The sequence below is a fragment of the Stenella coeruleoalba genome (genome assembly GCF_951394435.1).
Source record: "Stenella coeruleoalba genome assembly, chromosome: 4".
NCBI lineage: Eukaryota > Metazoa > Chordata > Mammalia > Artiodactyla > Delphinidae > Stenella > Stenella coeruleoalba.
The window spans coordinates 31,484,559-31,505,073 of record NC_137149.1 but is presented as its reverse complement, the minus strand read 5'-3'; the positions used below and the strand labels follow the sequence as shown (position 1 = coordinate 31,505,073).

The 20,515-nt window shown below is 43.8% G+C and overlaps 1 protein-coding gene across 2 annotated transcripts in view; it reads left to right on the top strand.

The window, feature by feature from the left end:
- HADH (hydroxyacyl-CoA dehydrogenase) overlaps nucleotides 1-20,515 on the top strand; it is a 47,697-nt gene that overhangs the window by 19,425 nt on the left and 7,757 nt on the right. For both annotated transcript variants that reach the window (XM_079920324.1, XM_079920323.1), the window contains exons 2-5: nucleotides 4,043-4,171; nucleotides 5,273-5,430; nucleotides 11,990-12,116; nucleotides 15,976-16,065. In XM_079920324.1, coding sequence (XP_079776450.1) covers nucleotides 4,043-4,171; nucleotides 5,273-5,430; nucleotides 11,990-12,116; nucleotides 15,976-16,065 — 504 coding nt within the window. The remainder of the gene's footprint in view (nucleotides 1-4,042; nucleotides 4,172-5,272; nucleotides 5,431-11,989; nucleotides 12,117-15,975; nucleotides 16,066-20,515) is intronic.

The following is a 20,515-nucleotide window of genomic DNA, read 5'->3' as shown; positions in this document are numbered from 1 at the left end:
CTTCGTATTTTCTTGAAGCTTTATGAGTTAGCCAAGGTAAGAAAAGCTGAAGTAGAAATTGTTAAAGGGATAACCATTTAGATTATACAATTGTTGCTTTCTTACTACACCAGAAATACCAGTTTAGGCATTTTGGAGAGCCCAAAATTGTAGAAAATTCTGCAGTCAGTTGAGGTAGAGAAAAAAATTGAACAAAGTTTCTACAAGAGCAGCCTCTTTCAGACCATTGAGGCACGGTGGGGCTGAGGGAAGTTTTGCAGAGGAGGATGTGATCAGTGACACTGGGAAGATCTGTCTGTCTTCTTTCTCTCTGAGGTTCGGCCCCTCCTTGCACATCCTGTATCTTCTGGTTGAGATGAGAAAGTAAACAAAAATTTTACACCCTCAGTAACTTTGACATGGGTCATTTGACACATGCACTTTGCTCTTCTGGAACATTGCCTAGAGAGCCTTGATTTAATAGCTGGTTTTGGCTGCTGTCTACATACTGTATCATCTCTAGTGTGCTCATTTAGACACCAGGATGAGCAAGGTAGTGACTGAATTGCCCAGTGTCTCCTTATGGCTGGGGTGGGGGACTGGGGCGGGGGAGGGGGAGTGTGGGTGGGCAGCTGGCGGTGTTTATCAGAGGACTTTGGATAGGAGTGGAAAGTCAGCATTTAGGCTGAAAATGCTTTTTGGCCAGGGTTTTTCCCAGTTGAATTTTAGTGTTTTTGTAAGTCTCTCTTGGTTCACTTGAATTTTTGAGGGTTGCTTCCTCTCTAGGTTTGGTTCTACTTGCAACTTAAAAAAAGTAATCATAAGGATAACGTTATGGCTTATCTGCCACATAACCAAAAATGCCCTGTGACTGTCACAAACACGATTATGATAACTCTGAAGGAGGCCTTCTAGAGAGACGGCATGATACCACCTCCTTCACTTATTCTGCTCCACCTCTTTAAGGTTAATACCTTGTTCCTTGGGAAGATGGCGCATTCCAGGTGTACTCTTCTTACCCGGCTTTCTGAGATCTGTTGCCTGACAGAATTCTTCACCATGTGGTTTTTATTTTCTTTGACATCCCACATATGGAGCTTTGTATTGTTGAGTGTTTTTTTTTCCTTCATGTTTTCTCAGTGGGATTATAAAGTTTTAAAGCAGAAAGACACTGCCTTTGCTGTCTTTTTTTTTTTTTTGGTCGCCAGTTGCAGCTTCTGGGATGTTAGTTCCCCGACCAGGGATCAAACCAGGGTCCCCTGCAGTGGAAGCATGGAGTCCTAACCACTGAACCACTAGCGAAGTCCCTTGCTGTCTTTCTTTGTCTCTATTCCCTTCGGCTTTGGCACTGTCTTGTTCCAAATGTACTTGAAGTTTCCTCCCCAACCCCTTGAGGAGCAAAAAAGCCCGAGTGATGCTGGAGGTGAAGTGCGGAAGAGTGGATTGGGACCTGGGCAAAAGGCGGAACCTGAGGAATCCTGTCTGGCCTATTGAAAGGATGACCTAGGTCAGAGGTTAAGAGGAGCAAGGTGAAAACCACTTGTGTTATTCCAGACGGACTGTCAGACAGAGGAACCAAGACAAAAAGGGAAGGTCCCCAAGCCAGCACCTCTGCTTGCCCCACCTTGCAGACGAGGTGCCCGACCAGTGGTCATCACACCTCCCTTCAGCTGTTGCCCCCCAGTGCTGCCTGCCTCAAAGCAGTTCAGTTTCATCACCAGCTGCATCTGGAATTTGAGATTTATTTTCTTAGTTTTCTGTGTCAGCGTTCCTCACCAAATTCCCCCCGCTTCTCCAGGTTTGGTGATTTACTTACAGGACCAGCATAGAGTCATCACCGTGGTGGCTATAACTTATTACAGGAAAAGGATATAGAACAGAACCAGCAAAGGGAAAAGGCGTGTGGGACAAAGTCTAGAGGAAATCAGGTGCCAGCTTCTCAAGTCGTCTCCCAGTGAACTCAAACAGGACACACTTAATTCCTCTAGCAGCACGTTGTGACAGCACATGTGAAATGTTGTCTACTAGGGTTGCTCACTAGAGACCCAGAGCCCAGGATTTTTATTGGGGCTGGTCACATAGGCACCCTCCTCCTGGCAAGCACCAGAATTTCAGACTCTCAGAAGGAAAGCAGTTGTGAGTGTAAACCATATTGCACAGTTTAGATACCGCGAGCAGGAACCCTCTCCAAATGTATGTTTCCAGACACCAGCCAAGAGCCTTTCTAAAGAAAACAGTCTCACGGTGTGGTCTTTCCTGCACAGTTTCTAAACTTGCTCTTGCTTTTTTAGTTTGAATTTACTGAATTGGAGGTTCAGATTTGTGTCCAGTGATTTGAGGTGTTGGCAAGATGGGCCTTGGTCTGTTGTTACTTAGGGAGAAACCTGGTCTGGACTGATGTGTGTTTAGCTTTCGGGGTGTTATTTTACTTTGACCTGCTGCTGCCTGCAGCCTGTGTTTGTGCCGACAGGGCAAGTTTGCTTCTTTCCTCTGTTTTTTTATCAAGATAACTCATTCCGTTACCCCCATTGCCCTGCTGTGGTTGTCAGGCCTTCCGATCCTGGCAGTGTTTCCTTTTCTCGGTTCCAGTCTCTGGGGCGCTGGCGGTGCTTATGCGGCCTACAGGCCCCGCAGGCTCAGACTCGCAGTCCTAAGTGCAGCGTTCTCAGGGAGACGCTGTTGTTAATTAACTTCCATCTAAAACCTGTCTTATCGTTTTTAGAAGTGTTCCTTGGAAATCTTTCTTTGGGATATGAACCTTTTTTCCTTTGCATTTTTCTCTTCTGTTTCTTTCTTTTCCTCTTTGGTTTTCAACTTTGAGTTTTTAGTTGCCTGGTTTCCAGAATCACATCATGATGGTGGTTTAGAATTACTCTTTACTGTCATCTCTGGGCAGGTTTGTTTCTGCTAACCTGCCCCTCTTTTACGTACCACTGGTCCACAGACGTTCCAAAGCCAGTGGTTCTGTGGGGTCTCTCCAGACCCTGAGAGGCATCTCAGTTGTGCTGTTATCTTGCATCATTGATGTTTGTTTTAGGCTATATGTGTCCTATTACTTATGGCTTGAACTGAGTATAACACCTACCTGTAATATGAAATAAAAAATGTATCTACCTTTTCCACAGTTTTTGCCAAAGCTGTTGGCAAACTGTGATGAAGTAGGTAGGGCTTGACTTGTCATTGATTGTGGCTAAACTAGGCTGGCTCCATGTGAACTTGGGGCAGCTTCACTAAACGTATCCTCAGGATTTAACCAAGATGGGCAAGGGGACGGGAGGGGAATTTTCCTTTTAAATTGGTTGATGACAAGACCTAGTTTCCTGGGAGTCTTATCACTAATTAGCCCTCGGGGACATGAGTCTTTTTGCCACCATTGTTAAAGTCTTACCCATTGCTGACTTAAGGACTGCAGCGGAGATGAGCCACGGGTCAATCTGCACAAGCTGGGCCAGCTCTAAGGAAGCAAGGTGGTTGGGGAGGGAGTAGGTGCTCTGTGAATGGGCTGTTGAACACTTGGGATAGGACTGGTGCAACTGAGGAGCTGAGTTTTTAATTTTACTTAATTTCAGTTAATTTAAATAGTCCTGTGTGGCTAGTGGCTTCTGTGTTGGACAGCGCAGCCCGGGGTAGTGGTTACAGTGTGGCCTTCGGAACCTTGATTCAGATCCCAGCTCTGCGGCCTACCTATTGTGTGACCATGGGCACATTTCTTAACCTTGTAAGGTTGTTTGGAGAATTGTCATCGTGTTAAGGGTTTAGAGCAGTGCCTGGGAAGAAGTAAGAAGTGTGTATTTAATTACTGTTGGCTTATTATGTTTATTCGGTATTTTGAGTAGAATGGTGTTAGAGTTCATGTAGAATATGAAACTTTACTGTTTCTTTGTTTTTGTTTTGAGCCACGCCACACGGCTTGCAGGATCTTAGTTCCGCAACCAGGGATTGAACCCCAGTGGTGAAAGCGCTGAGTCCTAACCACTGGACCACCAGGGAATTCCCATCTACTGTTTGTTTTTTTTTTTTTAACTTTTATGTTTTCTTGCTTTTTTTTTTTTTTTTGCTCCAGGTTGCTGCAGCAACTGGCCACACAGTAGTGTTGGTGGACCAAACAGAGGACATCCTGGCAAAATCTAGAAAGGGAATTGAGGAAAGCCTTCGGAAAGTGGCCAAGAAGAAGTTTGCAGAAAACCCCAAGGTAATTTCTTGTCGTCCATGTCCTCAAGACCAGTCCTCTGACCACTTCACATTTGTGAGGGTGCTCTCGCCTTTGCTTGCTTTTTCAATTTGTTTGAATTGAAACCTTAGGCCAGTATAATAGGCCTAACTTTAGGCCAGTATAATAACGTAATCACTAAATAGTCCATGAGAAATATTGGGGTTAAATAAAATTAATTTTACCTGTTTCTTTTCGCTTGTTAAAATGCAACCAGTAGACATTTTAAATCACCTGTCGTCTTGCGTTATATTTCTGTTGAACGGCTCTGAGAGTTGTTTATTTCCTGATGACTTTGGATGCCTTTAGCTGATTGTGACCATTTTGAATCCTCACGGGCAAATGACATTTTGAAGTAAAATGGCAGCTGATAGGGGCACTGTCTGCTTCTGCCCTGACTGAGGTCTCTTCATGGAAACCTGGAGGCACAAATGAGGAAAAGACAGGACTGTGAGCTCTTTTAGAGCAGAAACTGTGTCTGGCGTGCTTCTGAACCACCCGTTGCCGGCACGTGATGGGCGATCATTATTTGACGAGCGACTGCTGAGTTCAGCTTTCTTATTCCTCGCTCCTGCCCTTACTGGGCTCTTCCCTGCCTCCTACTAGAGGGATATAGTCAGCACCACCCCTCAGACTCATGGATGGGGCTGAGCTCAGCCTTTACCCTTTTCCGGAAGACAAATTACAGGCTTCCAAGAAGCCCGTCATGGAACAGTACATGGCTGGCTGGCTGTTCACTCGGAACAGATAGAACAGGCCAACACAGGTGCTGTGAACAAACAGTTTAGTGACTGGAGCAGAGCTGACTAAGAGCTTCAAAGATTATGACTGACACACGACAGTGTGCTGACCAGCAGTTGGGATTGTGCACAGGCTGATTCTTGCCCTGGTGTCCAGAAGTATATTGAGATGCTGTCTGCCCTAAGAAGAAACGTAGGGAGTTTTATTTCTCAGAATTTCAGGACACATTCAGGTTGTGTCTGGGGTATCCTCGCCCTCCTCTCTCCTCTCGCCTTAGCAGCAAGTCACACACCGTTTTCTAGTGAGCCCAGTGACTGTTCTCTTCTTACTCCACTGCATTAGGCTGGCGATGAGTTCATGGAGAAGACCCTGAGCAGCATATTGACCAGCGTGGACGCAGCATCCGTGGTCCACAGCACAGACCTGGTGGTGGAGGCCATTGTAGAGAATCTGAGCGTGAAGAGCGAGCTCTTCAAGAGGCTGGACAAGTTTGCTTCCGAGTACGTGATCTCTGGGAGATCTTGTAGGGTCTGGGGGCTTCCTCCTGGGCGCTTGGGCTTTTCTCCTGGGAAAGAGTCTTCTGACACTAAGACTTTTTATTACCCTACAGCTGTTTCCAGAAGAGCTGATACTGTTTCCTTTGTTCTCCATCCTCCACCCCCAGTTTGCTTCCCGAGGCTTGGGCTGCCCTCATCTGATCCTTGTCCCCAAATTAGGGTGGAATTTCCCATGTGAAATGGAGGGCCCTTCCAGGGACAGGCCTTCATCTCTTGCAGCGTCTTTGTCTTGGGCCCTCCCAGGCCAGAGGATGGAGGCACTCGGACATGTCCTTAAATGTCTGCTGAACAACCTCAGAGCAGTTTGGTGTGTCCCCTCTTTTGGGTAGAACCAACAGAATGATGTAATTGAAGGGACTGCTTCTCTGTCTACACAGTTTTCGAGGACCCTCCTGCTTTGAGCTTTCTGTGGGTTAAATCACAACACTCTTGGGAGCCTTTAAGGAGCACTGAGTTCTTACCCAGCTTCCTGGCAAAGGGTGGGAGAAGAGAGCCAGCCTCATGCAGGTCAGGCACAGGGCCGCCGGGCTCAGGACTATCTGCAGTGTCAGCAAGCTGTGCACATGTGCAGCTCTAGTTCTGCGTGTGGCTCTTGGTGATACTGACACCTGATGTATTCATTCATGCTCTTCTTGTGGTTTGCCTGGCCACGCTTCACCCTTCTTGGTTGGGACTCAAAGTCAAATAAGATTATATGACAACAGTAATTCTTAGGCAGCCACCAGTGAGCACCGGCTAAAGAGAAACACTTGCATACCAGGCTGCTGGGTTGTCAGCCCTTAGAGCTCTATGGTCTGGTGGCTGGAGAGGCCCTGTCCTGACAAAGAGAAGAGGCCTGTCTTTCTGTCACCTGTGTGTCACTCTGCTGACGAGCATGCTTATGTGCTTTACACGGGCATTTAGGGGCTGCAGCACCATCTACAGAAACAGAAGGCTGTCTTGGTAGGGGCGTTGACTCCCAAGTCAGCGGGGAGCCCTCTGAGTCAGTGAAACACCCACCCCCAGAAAAGGGAGTATTGTCAAGCAGTTTGGTCTTTATTGGAATGTTGGTCATTCCCTCGTGACAGTGACGGGTCTGACTGCCCTCTTTTGTCAGCGTCGAGTAAGGGAAGGACTGTTAGGGGAACGTCAGGTGGCCTGGGGCCTGGTGCCAGCCCCCCCCCCCCACTTCCCTCTCTGACCTTGGACAGTCATGAACCCCTTCTGGCTCTCAGTTTTATCATCTGTAATTTGAGTTCAGGAGTTAGGGGTAAATAATTTCCAAGACCTTCCCAGTCCTAACTCTAAGACTAGTTGCCCTGTCCGTGAAATAGGGGTAGTGGTACCTATTGCACAGGGTTGTTTGGGAAACTCGTGTAACTCAGCTCACATTTCCGGAGAGCTTCTGTATGTCAGGCACTATACTAGCCTCTTTCACCTAAGTTTACGTAATAAAACAGATGTGACACGTGACAGGACCAGTAGTAGGCACGCCGTAGATGTGACTTTGCTTCTGGCCCCAGCCATCCTTCTCCACACTCTTGTCTTCATTTTAGATCACCGCCTTTATTGAATGTTTGCTGAATTGTTGTTGTTGTGTTTTTTTTTATTGATAAAACAGCTTGATTGAGATACTTTACTGCTTAATTTTGCAGTTAGATCCTTATAATGGGAGACGAAAATATATTCTAGTGATAAAGATCCACTTGGAAGCCCTGATAAAACAGTTGCATCCTGGAAGAGAGCACAAATTCCCTAGCTGCAGTATAAGACATGCAGATGAAAAGCTTCCTTAGGGCCCATGGCCCACCCCAGCTGAGTCCTGGCTCCCCCCTTTCAACAAAGCATGGGCTCTCCTCCACCACAGTCCACCACCTCCTCTAGTCTTCTTCACACCTGGGGGTGTTGCCAGTGACCATCATGCTTGTGCTGTTGATTTTCTGTTAGTGCATTTCAGAGGAAAGTTTTTTGGTACGTGACTATCAGAAAGGGAAAAACAAAAGATGGTCCTAGAGAGTCAAGTGTTTCAAGGAAAATGTGAGAGTGTGCTTTTTTGTGGAAGATAATGTGTACATATATCGTGTTTGTGTTGAAGGAAGGCAGTGTGAGACACTGTTAGTAGCAGAGCCAGCCTGGCCGATTGGGAGAGGTGGCGGTGGAGGTCTGTCGGCAGGAGACATCTTTCTCCTTCTGGTAATATGTGTGCTGGGAATGTCCTGGGTTGGAGACACTCGGCACTGGGCACTGATGTACAGTCTTCCTTCTGTATCTGTCGGGGTTGGTTCCAGGACCCCCTGGGAATACGAAAATCTGAGGATGCTCGAGTCCCTTACATAAAGTGTTGTAGTATTTGCATGTAATCTACGCAATCCCCCATATACTTTAAATCATCTCTAGATTACTTATAATATCTGATACAATGTAAATGCTATGTAGACTTCCCTGGCAGTCCAGTGGTTAAGACTTTGCCTTCCAGTGCAGGGGGTGCAGGTTCGATCCCTGGTCGGGGAGCTAAGATCCCACATGCCTCGCGGACCAAAAAAAACCAAAACACATGAACAGCAGAAGCAGTATTGTAATAAATTCAGTAAAGACTTTTTAAAAAATGGTCCACATCAATGTAAATGCTATGTAAATCACAAGCAAGTCCAAGTTTCGCTTTTTGGAATTTTTTTGGGGGAATATTTTTGATCCGGGTTGGCGGAACCTGTGGATCCTGAGGGCCGACTGTAACTTCATTGTTTGACGAAACGTGCTCTCCAGTCAGTGTGCCTTTGTTTCCCCTTTTTGCAGATGAGTTGCCCTTCAAATGTCCTATAAAAAGGTGCCACACTCATCAAAGATGAGTGTGTAACCCTCACCTTTGAGATAGCCCTTTCTTTTCTTAAGGGTGGTGTGGAACCCCTGCTAGCACAGCCTTGGGTTGTGGAGACCCTGCTGCTGTGCTTCAGGGCATGTCAGCCACTCCTTGTTACTGCAGAGGGTCTCCTTGCCTTCTGTGATGGGGGATGGTTTATATTATGTGACAGGATAATTTATATTATTTTCCCCAGACCAAAAAGCAAGAAACTTTGAAAACTAGAATTTTAAACCTTAAAAAAAGTCTTTTTATTTTTTTAAACGACAGGCCCCTCCAGCTGGCCTTTAAGTTGGCCAACTTAGAAGTTGTTTGAGAAAGGTCAGTGTTCTTGTGCTGTAAAGGTGAAATGCTGTTTATGTCAGAGAGTGTTCTGCCTGTGCTTTCCTCTAAGAGTTTTATAGTGTCCAGTCTTACATTTAGGTCTTTAATCCATTTTGAGTTTATTTTTGTGTATGGTGTTAGGGTGTATTCTAATTTCATTGTTTTGGGGTTTTTTTTTGCAGTCATTTTTGTGTGCTTTTATTTATTTTTTTAATGGACTAGATTGAGAATCTGCTTTATTTTTTTGTGGTTTTTTTTATACAGCAGCTTATCTATTTTTTTAATAGCATCTTGCTTTATATTGATTTCTTTATAATTTTCTTTTTTTTAATTTTATTTATTTTTATACAGCAGGTTCTTATTAGTCATCCATTTTATACACATCAGTGTATACATGTCAATCCCAATCTCCCAATTCATCACACCACCACCCCCACCCCACCACCCCCACCACTTTCCCCCTTTGGTGTCCATACATTTGTTCTGTACATCTGTGTCTCTATTTCTGCCTTGCAAACCGGTTCATCTGTACCATTTTTCTAGATTCCACATATATGTGTTAATACACGATATTTGTTTTTCTCTTTCTGACTTACTTCACTCTGTGTGACACACTCTAGGTCCATCCGCATCTCTACAGATGACCCAGTTTCATTCCTTTTTACGGCTGAGTAATATTCCATTGTATGTACCACATCTTCTTTATCCATTTGTCTGTCGATGGGCATTTAGGTTGCTTCCATGACTTGGCTGTTGTAGATAGTGCTGCAGTGAACATTGGAGTGCATGTGTCTTTTTGAATTATGGTTTTCTCTGGGTATATATATGCCCAGTAGTGGAATTGCTGGGATGTGGTCTAATTTCATTCTTTTACATGTAGCTGTCCAGTTTTCCCAGCACCACTTATTAAAGAGACTGTCTTTTCTCCGTTGTATATTCTTGCATCCTTTGTCATAGATTACGTGACCACAGATACATGAGTTTATCTCTGGACTTTCTATCCTGTTCCATTGATCTGTAAATCACAGCAAGATCTTTTTCAGTCCACCTACTAGAGTAATGAAAATTAAAACGAAAATAAACAAATGGGACCTGATGAAACTTAAAAGCTTTTACACAGCAAAGAAAACTGTAAACAAAATGAAAAGACAACCCTCAGAATGGGAAAAAATATTTGCAAATGAAGCAACCGACAAGGGATTAATCTCCAAAATATACAAACAGCTCATTCAGCTCAGTATCAAAAAAATACCAACCCAGTCAAAAAATGGGTGGAAGATCTAAGTAGACATTTCTCCAGAGAAGACATACAGATGGTTAAAAAGTGCATGAAAAGATGCTCAACATCACTAATTATTAGAGAATTGCACATCAAAACTACAATGAGGTATCACCGCATACGGGTCAGAATGACCATCGTCAAAAAAATCCACAAACAATAAATGCTCAAGAGGGTGTGGGGAAAAGGGAACCCTCCTACACTGTTGGTGGGAATGTACACTGGTACAGCCACTATGGAGAACAGTATGGAGGTTCCTTAAAAAACTAAAAATAGAGCTACCATATGATCCAGCAATCCCACTCCTGGCCATATATCCAGAGAAAACCTTAATTCAAAAAGATACATGCACCCCAATGTTCATTGCAGCACTATTCACAATAGCCAACACATGGAAGCAACCTGAATGCCCATCAACAGAGGAATGGATAAAGAAGATGTGGTTCATATATACAATGGAATATTAGTCAGCCATAAAAAAGGATGAAATAATGCCATTTGCAGCAACATGGATGGACCTAGAGATTGTCATACTGAGTGAAGTCAGAGAAAGACAAATATGATATCACTTATATGTAGAATCTAAAAAAAGGTTACAAATGAACTTATCTACAAAACAGAAATAGAGTTACAGATGTCGAAAATACACTTATGGTTATGGGGTGGGGGAGTAAGGGGCAAGGAGGGATAAATTGGAAGATTGGGACTGACACATACACACTGCTATATATAAAATAGAAAACTAATAAGGACCTACTGTGTAGCACTGGGAACTCTACTCAATACTCTGTAATGGCCTATATGGGAAAAGAATCTAAAAAAGAGTGGGTATACATATATGTATGACTGATTTACTTTGCTGTGCACCTGAAACTAACACAATATTGTAAATCAACTATACCCCAACAAAAATTTTTAAAAAAAAGTGAAGTGCTTTCCTGGGCTGAGCACACGAAGGGTCCTCCTTCAGCCTCTGGTAGCCACCACCTAGCACACCAGCTGCTTTCACCTCACTCTTCTCTCCTCTTCCCAAATTACTAGTTTCTTCTCCCTTCCCTTCTCCTTCCCACTTGCCCCTGATTTCAGGCAGATTGTAGTATTGCCTTTTGAGCAAGCAGGAACCCCCCAATCTGGTCGTAAGGAACCACTCCCCTTCCTGCGCTGTGACCAGGCTCTTGTGGTTGTACTTAGCATTAGGCCATTTTGTGTACATTTATCCACGAGGTGGTGCTGTAGGAAAGCTCGTAAGTCTTGCCTGTCTCTTTAAATATTTGCCTGTCCTGCCTTTGGCACCCCACTTTACTGAGGTCTTAAAAAATTAAATTGGGTTTAAGTCAGTATGGATTTTTTAAATTAATAATTTAATATTTTATATACTCAAAAGAAGATGGTACTGCTTTTTTAAGGAGATTTTATAATAATAAGAGTGCCTTGAACTACATTTATCATGTGTATACGTGTATCCTTCCTTCCCCAAGTCTACTAGTATAACCTTAAAACTTCTTTTGGACCATGTTGGTTTTTTTCTGTTTTCATTTGAATTCCCAGTCAATGGAAAAGTAAAGCTTTTCACTTGAGGGGAAAAGATTGTAGTTCATGTTTATGTCAGATGTTTCTTGTTAAGGATTCAGGTGTTTCTTCACAGTTTTTTGCTTATTTTGAGTGTCTGTGATGCATCCTGTTTTTCCTTAGTCTTTGTTCACTTGGAGTTTCATCTTGTGACTGACGTTGTTGCCTCCTTTTGTTTCTCACATACTGTGTGAATTAAACAATGCAAGTAGCCAGGAGAAATTTTGCTCCCTAAAATTAAGGAAGGTTTGGTAAAGACTACGTAGGCTTTTGGAACAGGTAACTTCTGAATTTAAAATTTCAAAATTTAAATGAAACAGGTCACTGATTCCAGCCTCTTGTGTGAAGCTGTGTCTTTTCCCTGATTTCCTCTAGGGTCAGGAAAGGACAGGACCTGGACAGTAAGCAGTCACCTTGTGTGTTGCACCTGAGAGGAGTCCTGACTTTCCAAAGATGGGACTCATTTCAATACTTTACTGTCTTTCTCTCCACAGACACACAATCTTTGCCAGCAACACTTCCTCTTTGCAGATCACAAGCATAGCCAATGCCACCACCAGACAGGACCGATTTGCCGGGCTCCATTTCTTCAACCCAGTGCCCCTGATGAAACTTGTGGAGGTCAGTGGGTGTCTGCTTGTGCGTACGTGCTTTTGCCCTGCCAGCCCTCAGCCCTGCTTCTGTGAGTCACATCCTCCCTGCCACTGGGGATTGCACTGGATAGATTTTAGTGGCAGGGTGGAGGGTTGTCCTTGTGCTTGGGTTTCTCTGGCCAGACTCTCCTTTCAGAGCCAAAGGAAGAAACAGCACCTAATATCTAGGAAGGCCCCTGTGCTTTGTTTCTTTGCAGCCCTGCGTTCTGACCAGTGATGTCCAGGAGGGCTGTTAACTTTGTGGAATGTCACTTACTTGTTTGTGCCATAGCTGATAGGTAGTGTAGAGAGAGGCATCAGACTGGGAAGGCAGCACTAAAGACCACTAGCTTGATGAGACCACGGAGGGGAGAGCCACCCATGTTCATATTGTCTTGTCCAGGTCAGTTTGTCTAGGCTGGATGTGGAATTCTATTAGAAGCTTGGTTTCCCACAGGAGCCGCTGTAATATGCCCTGACCACTGTTCCCGGGGTGAATTCAGCCCCAGGTAACAGGGCCTTGATATTGTCACCAGGGGAGGCACAGCTCCCGTGTGTTATAATCAGACCTATTAAAGCAGCTAGTGGGAAGCAGCCGCATAGCACAGGGAGATCAGCTCGGTGCTTTGTGACCACCTAGAGGCGTGGGATAGGGAGGGTGGGGGGGAGGGAGACGCAAGAGGGAGGGGATACGGGGATATATGTATATGTAAAGCTGATTCACTTTGTTACACAGCAGAAACTAGCACACCATTGTAAAGCAATTATACTCCAATAAAGGTGTTGAAAAAAAAATTAAAAAGCAGCTTCCAGTAGCCTTGAACCTCCCGACCTCAAACCTGGGAGGTGGAGGAAAGTGGCCAGGGAGGGCTGCCAGCGTACCTGTTTGGGCTGCTTCTGCTTGCTTGCTTGGAGTCTTAGATACCAGGGAGGTGGAGTCACTGTAGATAATTTGCACCTGAAATGTGGCAACTTGCCATTAATAGGGGAGCTCATTACAGGATCTGAGGAGCAGCTGCTATTAAAGTAGCATTTGTGCGGAGGCTGCGGAGTTACTGCCATGCGCGAAGCGTGGGGCTGTGGATCCAGGCAGGCCTCCGGAGACTGGCCCGGGCTCCCTGGGCACGCGGTGGGGTCTTTTTCTCCACTGCTGCCTTCTCCTCCAGGCCCCTTCCCCTCCCGTGTCCCCTCCCCCTACAACATAAGCATTAGCATCTAGTTTAAGGGTGACTACGTTTTCTTACAGTTCTCTTTCAAGGACGACTCTGACCCATCTTGCAATAGGAATTATCTGTTCCACTAACATTGCTTCTTAGTTTCTTCCAATTTACTGCCAACCCCTAAGGCTGTTTTTGAAGAAGTTAAGGAATGAAAGGGAGGGGCACAGGGAATTAGAAGAAACAGCATTTCTCCTTATACAAAAAAGAGCAAGGAAGTGGAATGGAATTTTCAGCATTTCAGTACTTAGGGACTAATTACTTTTTTGGTTACCATATCATGCACATAATGTGTTTCGAAGATACAGACAAATTTTGTAGATTTACTTCAAACTCTAATACTGTTTTCAACTGCATTCATCTGATAATGTCCATCTGTGTCTTTGAAAATAATGGCACCTTGATTGTTAACAGTTAATGCTTGGCAAGTGTTAACATTTTCTAGAAAGTGTTTTCCAAAAGTGCTCTTCTTTATGCAACTTTTATTCTTTAACTTGAGCATTCATGTATGTGTTGCTGGTGGTAAGCACCACAATGAACCATAAGTTGAGTGGCTCTTCTTTCCTTGGGGCTGGGCTCAATTGATGTGTGTATATGTATATTTTTTCAGACCCTGTGTTGGAACAGAATATATGTAGCACATTGCTGTTTGTTGAATGAATGAGTAAATATGCATCCCTCCTGTTAAAAAAAAACAAAAACTATAGTATTGACTCCTTTAAGCCAAGAGATTATTTTTTTAAACTCCATAATTAGCAGCCCTTGTCCTAGGTCAATCTGTACGGTTCTGATGGAGGTGGTTTTATACCTCCTCTTGAATAATTCTCCTATTGCTGTTTGATTTGTGATGCCTGCAGAGCAGTTTCTGGCCCATCTCATCCCATTCCTCAACCCCATCTTCATGGTGCTTTTTTCTGTTTCCACTCATTTACTTCCCTTAGTGCCATAACATAGCCCCACACCCCAAGCTGTGATCACATTAAAACATGAATGATAATGATTCTCTTCATTTATATAGAGCTTTTCATCCTGCACGGACACTAGCTCGTTACACCATATAGCCCTCTTAAAAGAGGAAGGATGTGTCAAATGTCATCATCCCAATTTCATATAAGAAAGGTGAGGCACAGAGGGTTGATTTGACTTGCCTAGGCTCATATAAAGGGTCTGATGTAGAAGCCAAGCCTGTTTGCTTTGACTCTGGTTGAAGTCCTTTAACTGGCATTTAAATTGTATATTTAATTTATATATATTTTTAAGTTTAAATTCATCTGGGTCTCTCTCCATTTGCTGAAATCTAATTGCTGACAACGCCTGAGAGTTGACTGCCAGGTGCGGCCCTTGGTGCTGACTTCTGTAGAGCCCAGCAGCCACTGTGAGGAGGGTAGCAGTCATACTCTGGCAGTGCACCTCATAGAGAAGGTCAGGAGGACAGCCAGGGGCCTTCCTGAGGCGCCTGGCAGGTGGCAGGCCCCAGCCATTGGCTGGTGTTTGCTGGTTATGAAAGCCTTCCACTGGGATGAGCCTGTCCTGAGGCAAATGGAGCTGTTGGGCTTTGGGGCATCTGTGTGGGAGAGGGCGCAGTAATGGGGGGATTACTCATCTCAGAGTCCACAGGACCTGGGTGACCTGAGTGCACCTCTGTTTTCCTGAGGCTCCTTCTCATCTGTATGCTAAGAGAAGGTGTGACTTCATGCAGAGTACTTTAAGGGCAGTTGTTACACTCTAGTAGACTTCCAGTTACCTCCCTGAAATAATTAACAGTAGCAAGTAAAACCCTAATAAAAGCCAGCATTTACTGAGCACTTCAGCCCTCGTAGGAGCTGCCCTTAATGCTTTACTTCCTAATCTAATTCCATCCTCACCTTAACTCCTTGAGGTAGGTAGAGTGGTTTAAATGTCATTTCAATTTCAAGAAACATTCCCAGGCTCACAGAGCCAGTAAGTGGTGTGATTGGTATTTGAACCCAGGTCTGTCTCAGTGACAAAACCTGTAGAACTCTCCTGCACACATACACACACACACACACACACACACACACACACACACACACACACGTATGGTTTTTTTAAAATATATTTATTTATTATTTTTGGCTGCGTTGGGTCTTCATTGCTGCGCGCGGACTTTCTCTAGCTGTGGTGAGCAGGGGCTACTCTTTGTTGCGGTGTGCGGGCTTCTCATTGCGGTGGTGTCTCTTGTTGCGGAGCACGGGCTCTAGGCCCGTGGGCTTCAGCAGTTGCAGCACACGGGCTCAGTCGTTGTGGCTCACGGGCTGTAGAGTGCAGGCTCAGTAGTTGTGGCGCACGGGCTTAACTGCTCTGTGGCATGTGGGATCTTCCCAGACCAGGGCTCGAACCCATGTCCCCTACATTGGCAGGCGATTCTTAACCACTGCACCACCAGGGAAGTCCCCACATTTATATTTTAAGCCTTGATTTTGTGTGTTCTGCCGTAGTCCACTATCTTAAAGTGGACGTTTTGTTTCTGGCTTGAAATCCTTCTAATCTGAAACTGAAATTATTTTTGTCACCTGTGTGGCAATATTTGATCAGTGTTTCCTTGAACTGTTCTGTTGAGATTGTTTGCTGACTTTCTGATTATAACTCTCCTCTGCTTTACGTTTCCAGGTCATTAAAACACCAATGACCAGCCAGAAGACCTTTGAATCTCTGGTAGACTTCAGCAAAACGCTGGGAAAGCATCCTGTTGCCTGCAAGGTAGAGTATGGATAGCTTGGTAAGGCCGGGGGGTGACTTTTCTCAGAACCTGACTTATTCCAGGTAGTACTCTTCCATAGTAGGATGATGTGGGACGTGGGCCACTTTTGCTGCGGGCCTGTCCGCAGGCTGTAAAGAGCAAGTTGCATCTAGCCGTGCTCAAGGCCATCAGGTGGATAGTCTGCGATCCAAATGGAGCCACGGCTTCAGCTAAATCAAAAACTCGGATTTCTCTCTGGGTCTTGACTTTTGTCTCTTGATGAGTGGTTGTGTTTCCATCAGTGGTTTTTGTTACCCCATCAGCTTCGGCTTCTTCTGGGCCCTGAGGAAACAGAACCCTGTGTGTCAGGCACAGCCTGGTGGCACATGAATCCTGAACAGAAAACTGGGCCTTCCCTTTTGGAAAGAACACTGCAGGTGATTAGGGAAATGGTGTGAGGGAGGTAGAGCCCACCTCAACCAAGGTAGCAGAAAATGAAGCTGTTTCTCAGTGGAATGTTGCTTATGATTTTGTTTGTGTTGTTTTGTTTTTCAGTAAGAAGTGTGGTGGGTGGAAAGCTTGACTCCGGCCTTTTTCCCCTTTCTTGAGATACCTGGTATTATATGTAAAATTATCCCCAGGTGCTGTCACCTACTTTGGTTTGATTACCCTCAGTCTCTCCATTTGCTGTAGTTCCTCTTTAGTTCCCCCCAGATTTAGGGACTGCACTTCTTCATGACTTGGCCGTTTTTCTGAAAGGACAATTGTGTCACAGAATTCCATTACAAATTTTTATAAATATGTTATCTACTTTTTTGACCATAATCATTTTATTTAAAAAAATTATTTTTAAACAATTTTAAAAGGTTACTTTCCATTTACAGTTACTACAAAATATTGGCTATATTCGCCGTATTGTACAATACATCCTTGAGCCTACCTGATACCCAGTAGTTTGTATCTCCCATTCTCCCACCCCTGTATTAACCTGTCCCCACCCCATGGTAACCACTAGTTTGTTCTCTGTTACTGTGAGTCTGCTTCTTTTTTGTTCTATTTACTAGTTTGTTGTATTTTTTAGATTCCACATATAAGTGATATCATACAGTATTTGTCTTTCTCTGTCTGACTTCAAGTCCATCCATGTTGCTGCAAATGGCAAAATTTCATTGTTTTTTATGGCTGAGCAGTATTGCATTGTATATATATCATGTCTGCTTAAGCCAGTTGTATGTTGATGGGCACTTGGGTTGTTTCCATGTCATGGTTATTGTAAATAGTGCTGCTCTGAATATTGGGGTGCATGTATCTTTTCGAAGTAGTGTTTTTGTTTTTTCGGATATATATCCAGGAGTGGAATTGCTGGTTGACTGTAATCTTTTAAATACCATTGTGGTTCTTCTCATACCATAGTTTTGCTTTCTAAAATAGTCTCAAGTTTGAACTCAAACTTCAAATATTGTATTAACCCATGAAAACTCAAATTGTTCATGAATCATCTGAATCAGTCATCTGTCGATGTGGACCCCAATAGTCTTCCACATGCCAGTCCCCCCAGTGGAGGTCTGTAGTGTTATATTAGGGAATCTCATTTTTTAACACTCATTATTTTGGTTTAGTTTTATGGTTTTAAATATTTTGGATTAAAAAAAAATCACATTAATAACCAGAGGGTATGGTTGCACTTTTTCTTACCAGTTGATGCTTTTTTGTGGCAGAAAGTAGTCATAATGTTAGAAAGGGCATCAGCCTGCAGCAGATCAAAAGCCAGGTATGAAAATGGAGGTGCGGGAACAAGCCAGGGATGGTCTTCAGCAGCACAGTCATTAATGCATGGAGAGTGATGATTCGTTCTTCCATCAGACTGGCCATGGCAGATGCAGGCCTGGCAACTCTGGTCTCATAAAATTGCCCTTGTTACATCTCTTTTTAGGTGATACCTTAGGGCTTCTGGGGAGTCTTTCGGGGTCAGTTATTCAAGCTCTTGCTGAGGCACCCAGACGACAGAAGGCGATCACATAGAACAAGGGTCAGCAAACTTTTCTGCCAAGGGCCAGATAGTAATATTTTAGAGCTTATGGTCTCTGTTGCAACTACTCGATTCTGCTGCATGGACCATGCCAGTAGAGAAGTGTGGCTGTGTTCCACTAAAACTTTATTTACAACTGGATTTGGCCTGCAGGATTGTAGCTTACCAACACCCGACACAGAAGAATGGCATGAATGTGCCTGAAATGTGTCTTTCGTCCTAGTAGGACTTCACAGGGAAAGTGTGGTGTGAAAAGGTTAAGGCCATGGACTCTGGAGCCAGCCTGCCTGGGTTCACATCCTGGCTTTGGCACTTATTAGATGTGTAACCTTGGGCAAGTCACTTAACCTCTCTGTGCCTCAGTATCCTCTACCTCACGTAGAGGTAATAATAGTACTTGTCTCACAGGGTTATCATGAGGAATAAATGAATTAATATTTGTAAAGTACTTAGAACAAACAATACCTGGTATGTAATAAATACAATAAAGTATATTTAATAAATATATGTGTATGAAAAATGTAAGGTGTATGATTATATAAAATTAAATTGCTTAATTAAAGGACTGTGTCTCTTTACATTCTACTGAGAGTATCACTCTGCATCCTCAGCAGCATTGAATATTATAATGGGGAAAAAACCTCTTGCCAATAGTCTTACTGGCAACATGCTATTTTGTTCTAATGAATATTTCTTTAAATATTTTGTGAGTTTTAGCATGTTTTCCTTATTGAGTTCCATGAGCTCTTTATGTAAATGATTTTAAAACTCCATATATTATATATGGAGAAAATATTTTTCCCAGGCTGCTTTCTGATTTCTAACCTTGTATATGGTGTGCTTCATGTATTCAGGTACCCTACCCCATCCTGAATTTCTACAATAAACTTCTTGAAGTTGAAAAGCATTTTTGCCCTAGTTATTTAAAAAAGTTTTTTTATTAGAGTATAGTTGATTTACAACGTTTCATTAGTTTCCGCTGTACAGCAAAGTGTATCAGTTATACCTATATCCACTTTTTTAGATTCTTTTCCCATATAGGTCATTACAGAGTATTGAGAAGAGTTCCCTGTGCTATACAGTAGGTCCTTATTAATTACGTATTTTATATATAGTAGTGTGTATTTGTCAGTCCCAGTCTCCCAATTTATCACCCCCCCAACTTTCCCCCGGTAACCATAAGTTTGTTTTCTACACTTGTGACTCTTTCTGTTTTGTAAATAAGTTCATTTGTACCACTTTTTTAGATTTCACATATAAGCAATATCATGATATTTGTCTTTCTCTGTCTGACTTATTTCTCTCGGTATGAGATTCTCTAGGTCCATCCATGGTGCTGCAAATGGTATTATTCCTTTCTTTTTTTCTAGCTGAGTAATATCCCATTGTATATATGTACCACATCTCCTTTATCCATTCATCCGTCGATGGACATTTAAGTGCTTCCATGCCCTAGTTATTAAATCAACATGGTTATATTAATATAGTCTTGGTTAAAGTGATAAAGCTCTTTTGTGCATCTCTGTATTCCTGGGAGATGGGGTAGGCATGGTTTCAGCTTGTCCAGGGTGAAAGGAGCTACAAATCCTGTGGCTATGGTGTGCAGTCTGGTGAGTTGGAAGAGTAATGCAGGAGGCTGGGCGTCTTTAATTCAGATGTTTCTGGAGTGTCCAGTGTGTGCTTGAAACGGGACACAAGACCTGGGGCCAGGGTGCAGATTTCTTCCTGCAGGAGGATCACAGCCTTTTGTTAAAAGAGCGGGCTCCATTTACTTAGTGGAAATCAACTTCACATAAATACCACCAAAAAGTTAACCAACCCAGCCTGCCCCACAAGCTTCCAAAAGAGATCAGTAGGTAGAATCCAGACCCCATACTAGGCCTCCAGGAGAGATGGTTAAGCATTTTAATGAGGGGGGAAATGAAGAAAGGATGTGCAGTACAAGGAGTCATCAGGGTAGAGAGTCTTCCGTAGTGAGCTGTGAAAGGCCATCGATCTGTTAGCATCTGCTTGTTTGCCCCGGCACCTGTCCCCAGTTCCACCATCCTGTGCTGTGCGCTGGAGCCTGAGAAAATCCTGAGCAGCCGGGAGGTCGTGCTCCTACAAGGAGTGTTCAAGGTGGACTGTTACTTTTTCTAGACTCCTAGAAGGGATGGGGGAGAGAAGAGGAATAAAAGGACTACCATTTGAGGGGAGGGCTGTATGCACAGCATTTTATGTGTTCTGATTTATCTTCACAGCCTGTGAGGTGGAAGTTACTATTCCCATTTCACAGATGATGAAACTGAGATTCAGAATGATGCAAAGTCAGAGAATATTAGAATTCGAGCCCACATCTGCCTGCCCCCAAAGCCATGCTCTTTCTAGTGACCTTATCTGCCTTTATTTCAGGGTCCGTGCAGTAGGGGCTTCTGGAGTACTATAATTGTTGGATAAACTGT